The following is a 15,002-nucleotide window of genomic DNA, read 5'->3' as shown; positions in this document are numbered from 1 at the left end:
ATCCGTTTTTAACACCCCTGACCACATTATCTGATAACAACCAACCCCCCGATCCCTCCGTCATTACTTCTCCACCAGAGTTAACAATCTTTTTATTATTCTCACCCCGCCATAAACAAAATGTTAAGATAAGACATCACAAAAGAAAAAGAAAAACTCGCAGAAAAAAATTGACATATGTATAATTCCATTGTTGTGCCTTGGCTGGTTCCTCCATGGCGGATAAAGCAGAGCCTGCAACAAAGGATGGACGATTGGAAGCAACGCGTCAAGACATTGCTGGATGAAATATACACCGTGGACCCGTACTATGTACAAAGCAACGAGACAAGGTTCGTCAATCAGGTCTCGTACGCGGACATCGCCGCTGGTCGCACGAGCCCCAATTCCAGGGGTTCTAGCCCCTTTAGAAACAACCGAGACGAGGCTGCTCCTACACCACTCTCGATTCAAGTGCTTAGACCAACTGCTCAATTCTCAAGATCTGTGGATATCCAGAAACCCGTCGTTGAACAACCGGTCCGCGATGAAACTCCACCGAGCACCGCGAGAATAGAAACTAGATGCGACGAGGAACAGGCGAGAATCGAGGAACAGAGCGAGCAGAAGGAGTCTGAGATGAGAGTCGAAAGCAGAAGACACGTTTCCAAGGTGGATTCGGTGGATTCTAGGATGAGAAGTCAGTCGAGGAGGGCTGGTTCGGTTAGAAATAACAGTGACGAGGCTGTGAGGGAATCTAGGGAGAGGAATTCGTCCGTTGAGAATGAAAACGCGATGGAGATTTCTAGATCGATGGAACAGAAGAAAAAGGAATCGTTGATACTTAAGAACACGTTGGCGCCTAAAGTTGAGAGGAGAGGAAGATCGGCTAGTCCCATTTGGGTGCCTGGTTCTACGTCCTACGCGGATATCCTTCGTGGAAATAGACAAAGTTCTCGCAGTCCCTCGGTGGAGGCTGGCAAGGATGTTAACATGGTTGGCAGAGAGGTCAGGGAGACTGTGGTTGAAGAGTTGTCTGCGGAAACGGTTCAAAATGAGAAGTTGGAATTCAATGTGCCAAGACTCGAAGTGGAGGAAGAGACGGAAGTTCAGGAAGCTCTTGAGGAAGAAGCGAGTGAAGAGATAGCAGTAGAGAGTTACCAATCTGTTGAGGTAATGGGTGAAGATGTGCCTGAAATCGTACCTTCTTCCGTGAAACCCGAGGAATCGGCAGAGGCTCAAACTAGTTGGGCCGATGAGAGCATGGAAGAGTACGTTCTATTGAATGAAAAGAATTACAAGAACATTGCGAGAGCACCGCAACAAGTTCAAGAAGTGTACAACTATATTCAACCACCTCTTCGACCAGCCATTCCAGAATTGGTTGGATTCATTGGATCTCAGGTAGCTTATCCAGTAAGCTCTTACGTCTACATGCCGGCTGCATCCCCTCAGCAGATGGCTCTTCCTCATTATACCGAGAGTCAGATAGCATTTCCGTCTGAACAGTACGTGGCACAACCTAGTTACATCCCCGAACCAGAGATTTATCAGCAGAATTTGTTGCAAAAACAGAGACAACCGCATCAATCTAAATACAAAAGTAATCCAAAGGGTGCTCCAATTATTATGCAAAATGTGGAAGAGAAATGTTTATCTTGTCAGATTCCTCAAGCTGTGGATATTCAACCTGTCGTTCAACCTATTATTCAACAATCAATACAGATTGTTGAAGAGAAATCTGTGGAACAAGAACAGCCTGTGCAACAGCCTGTAGAACAACAGCCTGTGCAACAATCAGTGGAACAACTAGTAGAGCAACCAGTGGAACAACCTGTACAACCTGTACAACCTGTTTCCTCTGCAACACCATCAACAGAAAGCACACCGGTGAAGACGAAAATAATCACCGAGAGCAAAACATTCTCCTATGCTCAAATCTTGTCACAGGGTCTCACTGCTAAACCGTCATCGGCCGTCAGTAGTTATTCTCCACCAACGAGTATTCCACCGACGACATTAGCCTCGAAACAGGCGAAAGAACGTTCGTATTCACCTGTGAATTCGACAGCGTCCTCGGTGCATGAGACGAGTCCTTCTCAGGAGGCGAGGCAAACTCGAGAATCGTCGGTAAGTAAACAGGAAAGCAATTGGGACGTAACGAGGAAAAGGGAGACGAGGAAAACTCATCAGGAGGCGCCGAAGACGAAGATCCCGGAAAAGAGAGCTAGAAGGGGGCCCGAGTATTCGAAAGAGAAACTTCAAAAGGAGAAAATTAAGATTAATGTGGAGCAACAAAAACAGATATTTGAAACGAAAGATGAAATTGTCGTGGAAAATACTTCTAAAATAAATGTGAAGAGTGACGAGGTTGAGATTAAAAAGGAAAAAGTGGAGGATGTTCGATCAGAAAAGAGAGTGGATGTCGAAAAGACGAAAAAGATCGAAGCACAGAAACAAGATGAAAAGCAAGAGGAGGAGAAGCATGATGTTCAACAGAGGAGCAGGTCTCAGGAAAAGAAACGAAAGGGAAAGAAGAAGAAGCCGGAGAAATCGATGGACGATGAGATAGACAAGGCTCTGAAAGAAATTGAGGATATGGATAAGCAGAAAAAGAGAGATAAATCGAGGGAACAGAGTAAGATTAAGGATACGACTCAAACTATTCAAACAGAAAAATCTAAAGAGGATAATGAAAGGAAAGGTGTGAAGCCTGGCGAGAAAAAGAAACAAAATAAATCGAAGACGGAAAAGGTTAGAGACGAGTCAGAAATTGCAATGAATCAGGCTAACGCGAAAGAACAGATGAAATCGAAGAATGATACGAAAGAAAGTAAAGAAGAGAAAAATATTGAGAAGAGGAATGCAAAGGACGAAGCTAAGATTTCTAAAGAGAAAATTGAAAATAGAAAGAGCGAGTCGGAAAAAAAATCTGAAATTAAAATCGAATCGAGTAGTGAAATGAGGAAAGTTGAAACGAAGGAAGAGAAAGCGCAGAAAGATTCTGCTAATCTATCGAAGAAAAAGCAAAAAGGTAAAGAACAAACTGGTACGGTGAAAGATAAGTCTAATAAAGATAATGTGAAATCTACGAAAACTGAAAGTGAATCTGAACAAATTAAAAAAGCGATACTCGTTGAAGATAAAGCGGAAATTCAAAAAGAGAAAGACATTAAATCAGTTGAAAATATTGAAAACTTAGATCAATCACAGAAACAAGAAGATACGAAATCTGTAAAACTTATGAAATCAGAAAAAATATCTGAAGCAAAAGTTGAATCAAAAGAGAAGGAATCTGCGAAACCTAAAGAACAGGATAAATCGAAAAAGAATAAAAAACAGAAACAAGGAACCGAGAATGAAGTCTCGAAAGATCAGACACCTAAGAAACAGAGCCAACAAAAAGAAGAAAAGAAAACAGAACAATCGAAACAGAAAAAATCTATAGAAAAATCAGAGGTGATAGATATTAAATTAAAAGAAACCGAAGAGGTTAAAGCAGAGATTGATATGAAAACATCAAAAGATGAAAAAGAGAAAAAGGTAACTGGAAAAGAGAAAGAAAAGAAAGCTGAAAGTAAAGATCGCAAAAAGAAAGATATAGGAACAGATGTAGCATTAAAAGAAAACATAAAAGAAGAGCAGAAAGCTATAATAAGTCCATTAATTAGTGCGATAGAATCTGTTAAAGAAATTGATAATAAAGATTCGAAGGAATGTTCGACACCAAAAAAAGAAACAAAGAAAGCAGGTGAAGCAGAGAAACAAACAAAAACGAAAAGTGGAAAGAAATCTAAAAAAGAAGCGGATATTAATCAGAAACCTGTAACTGAGATTATCAAAAAAGAAGAGACAATAATCGTTGACAAACAAATTGTTGAACAAAAAATTGATGAAAAAATTATTATAGAAGAATTGGAGAAAGAAAATTTGAAATTTGAATCTGTTGTACCAAATACAGAACAATCAGAGATGAAAAAACATAAGAAATCTAAATCACCGAAAAGAGAAAAAAAAGAAGAAAGTTTGAAATCTATAGAACAAAAAGAAAAGACAGAGAAAAAAGAAATGCAAAAGGAAACGATAAAATTAAAAGAAAAAGTCGATAATACGAAAGAAAAATCTATAAAAGAAGCAAAAGAAGAAATTGTTATCGAAGTTGAAGAGAAAATTAATGCAGTTCAGGTTGAAGAAAAGAAAGAAAAAGATACAATTCTAACAGACAAAATTGAGATACAATCTGCTATTGAAAAAATACCTGAAAAGACTATTGTTGAAGGAAGTACGGAAACATTTATAGAAACAATAAAACAAGAAACTGTAGAAATAGCAAAAGAAACTGATGAAAAAGTTGAAGTCAGTGATACGAAAGGGAAAAAGGAAATACCTCTTCCTGAAATTTCAAAAATAGAAGAACTTGAAAATCAACCACCAGAGCAAAAGAGTGAAATGCCAAGTACATCATCGAAGAATAAAAAGTCGAATAAATCAAAGGAGAAACATCCTGTCGAAAAAATAGCTCCACTTTCTATAGTTCAAGAGTCAAGTAAACCAAGTACACCAAAGAATCAACCAGGTACACCAAAATCCGATAAAAAGAAAAAGAAGAAACAAGAGAATAAAGACAAAGATAATATTGAATCTCCACAAGCAAAACAAAAGACAATTACAGAAAAATCTATCAATGATACAAAACCAATTGAAGAATCTATCGAAATACCTGATGTTGCTCCCGAAAAATCTATTTTTGAAGAGAAAGAAATATCAACAACGTTGCAACCTGAAATAACTCCAATAATTGAGCCTGAAAAAGATCAAATTATTGAATCTGACGAGTCAAAATCTCTCTCGCAAGACCTGATTGAAAAACCAAGTACAAAAGAAGGTCCGTCTCTTTCATTGACAGAAGAGATTCCAAACGTCACAGACAATAGTTCGCCAGTCGAAGAATCATCTTCGACATCATCGGGCAAAGCATTAATCATCGAAAGGACGGTAACCACGGTGACGACTACGACCAGCATGCCGGGGTCTGTCGAAGTGAAGCCTCCGAACGTGAAATCCGTGAAATCCGTAGAGATCTTAGAAAACATTCCCTTACCTAAGATCGTAGGCTCCAAACCCACTGAATTAATCACCCTACGTCCTGAAACAGTAGAGGCTAGCTTAACAACCAGATATGCTAGGGTATCGGATGATTCAGCTGTTGGTATCTCCTCGAAAGAGTTTTTAGATACATTAGTGGACGAGTCGAATTTCGATTATGCGAATTATATCAATCTCGTCAAAGACGATCAACCGATTTTGTTCGGTAGCGTTCAGGATAGGAGGAAAGATCGTTCTGGGACTCCCTTGTCGGCAAAGTCTGTAGAAAACGCGAAAGATGAACAAGAGGTCGATGATTTAAAGGAGGAACAGGGCGTGGATGCGAAGATTTCGCAAGATACATCGAGCGAAATCGAGGGTAAGGCTGAAAAGAGTGAAATGATAGTTAAAGAGGAGGTAAACGTTCTTGGAGAAACTGAAAGTGAGAAATTCAAAGATTCGAGTGAGTTAATAGTAGCGAATGAGAATAAAAGTGTGGAAGAAAAGCGAGAAACGAATAAAACTGTGGAAGAGCTTCTTTTCACTGTTGGAAAGGGAAAAGATGTGAAGAATACTATGGAAGAATTGTTGGAAACTGAAAGAAAAGCTATGGTAATTGAACAAAAAATTGTAGATATCGAAAAACAAGAAACTGTTCCTGTTAAACTTGAAGATAGTAAATTTAAGTTGCAAGAAATTGAAAATAAAACAATTTTGAATGAAGAAAAGATTGGAGATTTAGAGAAACCAATTGAAGTTCCTGTTAAAATTGAAACTGAAGAAGTTAATAGTAAAACAACTGTAGTTGAAGAAAAGATAGTAGACTCTGAAAAAGGAGTAGAAGTTCCTGTTGAAATTAAATCTGTAACAAAAGAAGTTGAGGATAAAATAATTCTGCCTGAAGAAAAAGTTGCAGAATTTGAGAAACTAATAGAAGTTCCTATTAAAGTTAACGATGCTAAACCTCAAACAGAAGAAAGTAAAATTAAAGATAAAATAGATTCTGAAAAACAAGAAAGAATTGAAGATTCTAAATCTAAAATGAAAGGTATTGAAGATAACATAGATCTGGTTGAGGAAAAGATAATAGATACTGAAAAACGAGAAGATGTTATTTCTGTTAAGCTTGAAGATATTAAATCTAAAGAAATTGAAAATAAGGCAACTCAGGATGAAGAAAAAATTAAAGAAGTTCCTATTAATATTAAAGATTCTAAATCCATAATTGAAAAAATAAATAGTGAAACAACTATAGTTGAAAAAAAAGATCTTGAAGAAAAAATAGAAATTCCTGTTGAAATTAAATCAATAACGAAAGAAATTGAAAATAAAACAGCTCTGTTTGAAGAATCTGAAAAATCATTCAAAGAAGTTCCTGTTAAAATTGATTATTCTAAATCCCAAGAAGAAATTAAAGTTGAAGAAAAGATAGTGGATTCTGAGAAACTAGAAACAATTGTAGATGAAGATTCTAAATCTAAAATCGAAAGCATTGAAAATAAAACAATTCTTGAAGAAAAGATCATAGAATCTGAAAAATCAATAGAAGTTCCTGTTAAGGTTAAAGATTCTAAAAAGATAGAAGAAGTTCCTGTCGAAAATAAAGATTCTAAGTCAAAAACAAAAGATATAAATCCATATTATTTCACAGATTTAGTTAAACCTTATTGGTTCAATTATCGTCCTTATATTAAGGCAGAAAGTGATTTCTATAAACATTTCAAGATAGTAAAAGTATTAGAAGAAAATGTACCTGCTTCTGTGTTACCAAGATCAGATAGTATTGAAAGAATTGTTCAGGAATCAATCATGAAGAAGCCTAAAGAAGAAGAAAAGAAAATAGAAAGTGCAGAGCAATCTGAGATTGAATACAGAAAACATGCATCTCAGGAAACAATTCAAGAAAAATCTAAGGAAACAGAAAAGAAAATGGAAGATATAAAGGAATCTGAAACAGAATACAGAAAGCATGCACTTCATGAATCAATTGAGGAAAAATCTAAAGAAATAGAAAAGAAAACGGAAAATACAGAGGAATCTGAAGCAGAATACCGAAAATATGCACTTATTGGAGAAACCCTTAAATATCCTATTAGTACATTCTATAAATTAGAATCTGAATGGGTGAAATCTAAGCTGATTCAAGAAAAAGAAATCACACCTCCTGTGGAAGAGTTTGAATCAACAAATGCTGAAATTGAAAAGGAAATTATTCAAATTTATAAAGAAGAAAAACTACCAATGGAATTAAAAGAATTAAAAGAGGTCATACCCACTTTTGTGGAAGAGTCTAAACTAACAGATGTTGAAGTAAAATCACCAATAAAATTAGAAGAATTAGAAGTCAAAAAAGAAGAAATCACATTCTCTAATGTAGAGGAGTCTAATCAGGAGTCTAAATCAATAGATGCTGAAATTAAAAAGGAAAGTATCGAAATTTATGAAGAAGAAAAACCACTAGTAAAATTAGAAGAAGATAAAAAGATAATTAATATTGAGAAAGATACTATGAAAGTTATTGAAGAAGTTACCACAGAAATTAAATCTACAGATAGAATTTTAGATCAAACAGCAGCTCTTATTGAAGACGTGACTAAAGAACTTGATATGATCAAGAAAGAAGAAGAGCAAAATAAAATTGTAACAAATGTAGAAGAAAGAAAGAAAGAGTCTGAAACTGAGAAAAAAGAACAAGCATCTGAGAAAAAATCAAAAACGGAAAAATCAAAGAAAGAAAAGCAATCAAAAGGTGAGAAATCAAAGGATAAGAAAAAGGAGATTTCATCGATCAAAGAACACGAAGTAATTGAGAAAAAAGATACTGTTGAAACAGAAATGACACAAATTATAGAACAATTTACAGAAATTAAAGAAGCTCCAATCAAAGAACTTGAAATACATGAGGAGAAAGATACTATTGAAACAGCAGAATTGTCACAGACTATGGAACAACTTACTGCAGAAATTAAGAAAAAAGAAATTGAGATTCCATTATTAATCAAAGAATCTGAAGTAATTGAGAAAAAAGATATTGATATCGAGACTTCAGAATTAACAAGAACAATGGAAGAACTTATTACTGCAATAAAGGAAATTTCAACAGATGAAATTATTGATCAAAAAGAAGAGAAGAAGATGGAAAAAAATATTACAACGGAAGAATTATTAACCACATCACAATCAAAAACAAAAGAAGAAGTAAAACCTGTGATGGAATCTCCAAAAGTAGGAAAAGAAATGAAATCAGAAAAAAGCAAAAAGAAACAGAAGAAACAAAACGAAAAGAAAGAAGAAACTCCAGTTCTAGAAAATCCAATTGTGATTGAACAAGAAAATATAGACAAAGTTATTGAGAAATCTGTTTCTGAAAAGAAGAAGACTTCCAAAGAATCTAAGAAAAAAGAAGAAATTAAAGAAGCATCAAAAGAAGAAAAAATTATCACGGAAGAACTTGAAACTATGAAATCCTGCTCTTTAGAAAAAGATACTAATGTCGTAACTGAAATAACAGAAACCGAAAAATTAGTCAATGGTAAAGCAATAGAGATAATAGATTTAGATGCAATTCAATCTTCAACAAAAGAAGAAAAAACTAAACCTACAGAGAAATCTAAGAAAGAAGAAACAAAGACAAAATCTGGAAAACAGAAACAATTCAAAGAGAAAGCTGATATTAAAGCTAAATCTATCTCAGATAAAGAACCAAAGAAACAAGATAAACAGGAAATTAGTTCTCCAGATTCAAAGAAGAAGCGTGAAGAAAAATCGAAGAAAACAAACGACATTCCAACACCAGTGTCTCAAGAAATTGTAAGTGAAATTTCTCCAGTAGAGTTTAAAAAGGAAGAGAGTCAAATAGAAATAAAAGAAGCATTACAAGAAGAAATTCAGCCATCGTTGTGTACCAAATCATGGGCATCAATTGTTAGCATGAAAGGAAATACGGAAACAATCAATAATTCTACAGATATTTCGAAAGTAACGTCTGAAGAATCAATACCTGAAACTCCAAAATTAGAAAAAATAGAAAAAGTAGATGAAATTGTACCTGAAGAACCGCAGAGTCCACCAGCATATCAAAAACGGATGAAACATCAAAAGAAAAAAGATGCGAAACAAGAGAAGAATGTTATTGAGAAAGCCTCTTCTATGAATACTGAAAATGAAAGAGAAAAAGAGATAACTATTGAAGAATCACAAGAATTGATCACGAAAGACTCGAACAAATCTTATGCTCAAGTGGCTGCTTCCAATAAAAGAACCTCTCCACAATTTAATCAAGAAGATATAATAATTGCTAAACCGATTCCTATTATGCTTAATCAAAGCATTGAGAAAAAAGAAATTGCACAGGAAGAAGCACTAATAATCACAGAAATTGAAAATATCAAAGAAGAAACGATTAAATCTGAGGAAGAAGTAACAATGGATAAAAAGTTTGATGAATTAGTTATTAAAAAAGATGTCTTTAAAATGGAATCAACTTCGTGGGTAGAAGAAATCGAGAAAGAAGCATTAGAAGAAGAAATTGATTTTAAATCTTCTATTCAGGATATTGAATCGCCGCAGAAAACGAAAGATTCGTGGGCTGCTATAGTTGGAAAATATGTCGAACCATCAAAAATTTCATCACCTACAGTAAAAAAAGAGCGAACTATCGAGCAACATTCTTATCCTCAGGTACAGATTCATGTAGAGCAAGCTCCAGAACCAGTACCCATTGAAGAAGTAGTTCAGGTAGACGAACAAGGTTTCATAGAATTTGTAAATCGAAAAGAATTGCGATCTAGACGATCCAGATCACGATCTAGGAGTACCAGACGAGATGATGCAAAGCAATCGAGCGATAAACCTATAGTTCCTGAAGAAATTTTAGCAATAGAACAGAAAGAGGAAAATGCAGAGAAAATAGAAGAGCAAAAGAAAAAGGAGACAAGCAAAGGAAAAGAAGAAAAATCTAAGAAAGACAAACGTAAAGCAAAGTCAAATAATGCGGATCGTAATCAAATAACGAAAGAGGAACAAGAAAAAGAGAAAAATAAGACAAAGGTGAATGAAATCGAGGAAGAAACGACAGAAGAACCAATTGAGCAAGATATAGAAAAAACCAACCAACCAAAAAAGAAAGGTAAAGGCAAATCGAAAATAAAAGAAGTTGAAAAAGATTTGAAAGAAAAAAGTAAGGAAGAAATTGCTGTTGAAAAAGTTGAGAAAAACCCTGAAGAAAAGATAGAAATAAAGGAAGGAAAAGAAAAATTACAAGCTATTGAGTTAGAAGTTCCAGAGACAGATAAAATAATAGAAGTAAATACACAAGATAAGATTGTAGAAAAGTCGAAAATAGAAATAAAAGAACAATTCGGTGGTAAGAAGAATAAAAAATCGAAGAAAGGAAAATCTGATAAGGAACAACCGAAACAAGAATCTAAAAATAAGGAACAAGCTAAACAAACAGATAATGCTCAGACAACAGAAATAGAGTTAAAATTAAAGGAAGAAATTACGAAAGAATCAGAAATTAAAAATCAAGAAGAAACAAAAGAAAATATAATATCTGAAATTGAATATAAAGAAATTCAAGAAAAATCAAACGAAAATACGATAACTGAAAGTGAACTTCTTCAAGAAACAAAATCTGACAAACCAATACAATCAGAAAAATATAAGAAGAAATCTAAAGAAAGAAAAGCAGAAATAGAAACATCAAAACAAGTCACTGAAGCATTCATTGAAGAAAATAAAGTATTCGAATCTGAAATACAAAAAGAAATACCGAAAGAACAATCAGAAGCAAAAGATGTCCAAGATATAAAAGCAACTACATCTGAGTTTGTTCAAGAAACAATGTATGAAAAACCAGCTTCTGGAAAACGTAAAGGAAAATCAAAGGATAAGAAAAAAGCAATTACTACAGAAACAGCAATTAAAGAGAAGGAAGTATCTAAACCTGAAATCAAAGAAATATTAAAAAAGGAACCAGATGTTGAGGAAATTAAAGAAATTAAAGAAATTGAGGAAGAACTAAAAACAATTATGAAATCTGAAGACGAATATAAGTCTGAGATTACTAAAAAAACAAAATCTGAAAAATTAGAACTTTCAGAAAAAAATAAGGACAAATCTAAGGAAGAGGAAGTCACTAAAATTGAAGAAAAGAAATTATCCGAACTTAAAATTAAAGAAATTACAGCAGAAATTGCATTAGATCAAATTACTGAAACATCAATTGAAGAGAATAAAATAGTTAAAGAGATTGAAGAAAAAATATCAGAAAAAGAATTAAAAATTGAAGAAGACAAGGAAGTTCAAAAAGAAATACAAACATCTATAAAGTGTGAAATTGAAAGCAAGCCTGAAATTGTTGAACAAGTTGTTGAAACAAAATTTGAAAAATCTCCAAAAAAGCGTAAAGGAAAATCTAAAGAAAAGAAAGTAGAAACTATATCAGAACAAATCACTGAGATATCAATTGACGAAAAGAAATTATCTGAATTTGAAACTAAAAAAGAAATATCGAGTATAGTAAAAGAAGTAGTAAAAGAAGAAGTAATTAAGCAGAAAAAAGATGATACTGATCACACTAAACAGGATACTGTAGAAAAGAATAAGATAGAAACAATTACGATAACATCTGAAAAGTTAAAAGAAAAGGAGAACTCTGGAAAAGAATCAACAGAATCACTACAAACAATCGCTAGAGAAATTTCAGATAGTAAAACAGAAACAATAGAAGAGAAAGAAGAAGCAAAAATTGAGCAAACAGAAGACAAATCTAAAGTTTCGAAAAAAGAAAAACGGAAACAAAAGAAAAAAGAAAAATCAGCTACGAGAGCAACTAGCCAAGAAAAATTGAAAAACGAAAAATCAGAAATGATTTCACAAGAACAGGAAGAAGAAATAAATATGATATCCAAAACATCAGATGAATTAAAGGCAGAAGAAATATCTACAGAAATTATTTTAACTAATGAAAACAAAGAGAAAAAAGAAACTAATGAAATATCTAAAGAAATTGAAAAATTAATTCTTTCTGAAGTAATTCCTGATGAAATAAAGCTTGTACCAGAAACTATGCCTATACCAATATCCAAAGAAGAAATAAAAGTAATTAAAGAGAAAATAGAACTGTCAAAGTCAACTGAAGAACAAGAAATAATTTCTGATGAAATAAAGTTTCCAGAAACTACGTCTATATCAATAGCCAAAGAGGAAACAAAACTTATTAAAGAGATAGCAGAATTGCCAAAACCAGCTGAAGAAAAAGAAATAATTTCTGATAAAATCAAACTTCTTCCAGAAGCTATCTCTATACCAGTATCTGAAGAAATACATTCTATTAAAGAAAAAACAGAGCTGTTAAAACCAAAAGAAAATGTAATTTCTGATAAAATGAAACTTGTTCCAGAATCTTTATCTATATCAATATCCAAAGAGGAAATACAATCTATTAAAGAAATAATAGAGCCAAAACCAATTGAAGAAAAAGAAGAAATTATAAATAAAACAAAAGACATTGCTGAAGAAAAAAAAGAAATAATTAAATCAGTAATAGAAAAACAGGAAGAGTCTAAAAAATCGAAAAGCAAGAATAAACAAGCAAAGAAAACTACATACGAAGAAGCAGAAATGGAAATAAAATCTGCAGATGAAGATCTATTATCATCAAAGATTGAAAAAGATATTGAAATATTAAGCACAGGTTCTTCTACTCCAACTCCAGATATTCCAAAAGAAATCCTTCAAATTGAAGAAAAGACTTTGAACGTAACGATACCTGAACCAAAACTAGAAGTTAATGATATATTAATAATTGATGAGATTAAAAAGGATGAAAAAGAAATTAAAAACATGACAGAGGAAATTGTTCTTGAAAAAGAAAAGAAACAAATAGAAGAAAAAATATTTTCTAAAACTCAAGAAGAAATTGAATTTAATCTACAGAAAATTGAAGAAACACCATCGCCTTCTCCTATAAAAAAGAAAGCTACGAAAGAAGAAAAATCTAAAATAAAAAAAATAAAAGACAAAGGATATGAAGATAAATCTAAGAATGATGATAAAGAAATTCATGAAATAAAATCACTAATTACCGAAGAAAAGACAGTAGACAAGATTTCTGAAATTATAGAAGATACAATCATTCCACTTGAAGAAAAACCAACAGAAACCATTGAATCAACTGAAGTAACGATAAATGGTACATTGAAAGAAGAAATTGACGAGATTGAAAAAGAGATAATTAAAATAGAAGAAATCGAAGAGATATATCCAGAAATTGTGAAAGAAAATATAATCCAAGAAATCGACAAAGTCCCAGAACAATTTATACCGATCGAAAAGCTATTAGATGAGATCGAGTCACCCATAATAATAGACTCGATCGAATCCCAATTAGAAACCGAGGAAGAATTCGAGAAATGTATATCGAGTGAACCAGAAATAGAGACGGTCGACATCGTAATCGAACCAGCAAAACCAAAAGTACAATTTTACATAGCCGATGAAATTCTAGTTCTAAGCCCCGAGAAAAAGAAGCCTGTCCAGACTCCTCTAATCTTAAAGACCCTGTCGGAACTCAGTAGGTCCAAGTTTCTCTCTCTTGATAGCGGTTTCTGGCCTGATAAACATCCATATCACGAGGCTGAACGCTATCTATTTGAGAACTTGGCTAATTATCCAAAAGAAAATACTTCGAGTGATATTAAACGCGATTCTAACGATCCGGACGATTTTAACGGGGATCAGAATGATGGTAATTTGAATAATCGCGGTGGAAATGGTGGTCCCATGAATTCTTTTTTCTTAGGTGGACCTCATACCGAGCGTTTGATAGCCGATCTTCCAGGTGGTATAGGTAGCTGGAGCGATTACAGTACTTACTTGTCGAGCGAGAACGAGCAGAGAACGGATCAGACCACGGAGCTGGTCCAGGAAAAGATCGAAAATCCAACGTTAGATCTAACTCTTCCCTCAGACGAGGTAGTTTCCGAATTATCCTCCGTTCACCTCGAGGATGATCAGTCTATTTCCAAATTTGATGAATTGTCGCTCGAATCTGTTCCTACGACATCGGAAAATTCTGAGGAGATCAAATTACAATCATTGTCCACTGTCGAAGTGTCCCCTCTCGGTGAACAACCTTCTAAGTTAGATCACGAATTTTTTACTGCGGTTGAACGACTAGAATCCACCTGTTCCGATCCATCATGTGAAATATTTCCAATACCAAATATCCCTGACCATGGTCCAGATCCTAAGGAAAATTTAGGTATTGAAAGAGGATCGATGCAGCGGCGCACTCCAATCACGGAGAGAGAGATGGGGGTAGCTGAGGATGAGGCTGAAAAGAGGATACGAGGGATCAAGGTGCGATCACGAAACAAGCTGCGCTCGATCTTTACCCAATCGAGCTTGAAAGAGTTCACTGTCTTTGTTGTTGATGTTATTGTTGTTATTGTTGTGTTGTGCGGACTCGCGTGTATGTATATGTACACGCTCGCGAGATCGCGTGTGTGAGTGTGCGCGCGTGTGCTTGGTACACAGTGTTATATACTGTTTTCTTATGCCCTCGTTCGTTGTTGTTTTATTCTACTTTTTAAAACAATTTTTTAACATTTTTCTTCTCTCTCTCTTTTTTTTTTCTCTCTAATCGATCATTTTTCACTTATCTCGACCTCTGTATTATGCAATCGAACGTACTACTTCTTTCTATTCTATGCGTTTTCACGTTAATAGCCGCTGTTGATAGTTAATTACAATATTAGCTGCTACATTGCTGTTGCTTCTCTCTAATTACGATTTTTCCTTTCTTGATTTGCATGCTGCGATTTTTTTTCTTTATTAATGCACGAGCGTAACGTTACTTGATTTTCGGCTTGCGTTGCGGTTCAATAAAAATTTAAAAAAAAAAATCTCATGATTAATTGAAAAATTATTAG

At 34.0% G+C, this 15,002-nt stretch overlaps 1 protein-coding gene across 4 annotated transcripts in view; it reads left to right on the top strand.

Moving 5' to 3' along the window:
• The window catches only part of Msp300 (Muscle-specific protein 300 kDa), a 109,096-nt gene that overhangs the window by 61,696 nt on the left and 32,398 nt on the right, over positions 1 to 15,002 (top strand). For all 4 annotated transcript variants that reach the window (XM_086912316.1, XM_086912315.1, XM_086912314.1 and 1 more), the window contains one exon: positions 232 to 14,430. In XM_086912316.1, the coding sequence (XP_086768442.1) occupies positions 232 to 14,430 (14,199 nt within the window). The remainder of the gene's footprint in view (positions 1 to 231; positions 14,431 to 15,002) is intronic.

Source organism: Apis florea, unplaced genomic scaffold (assembly GCF_048593485.1).
Source record: "Apis florea isolate Af1SG1 unplaced genomic scaffold, ASM4859348v1 contig_3375_pilon, whole genome shotgun sequence".
In the NCBI taxonomy this organism is placed as follows: domain Eukaryota; kingdom Metazoa; phylum Arthropoda; class Insecta; order Hymenoptera; family Apidae; genus Apis; species Apis florea.
This window is presented reverse-complemented; position numbering and strand designations above follow the sequence as displayed.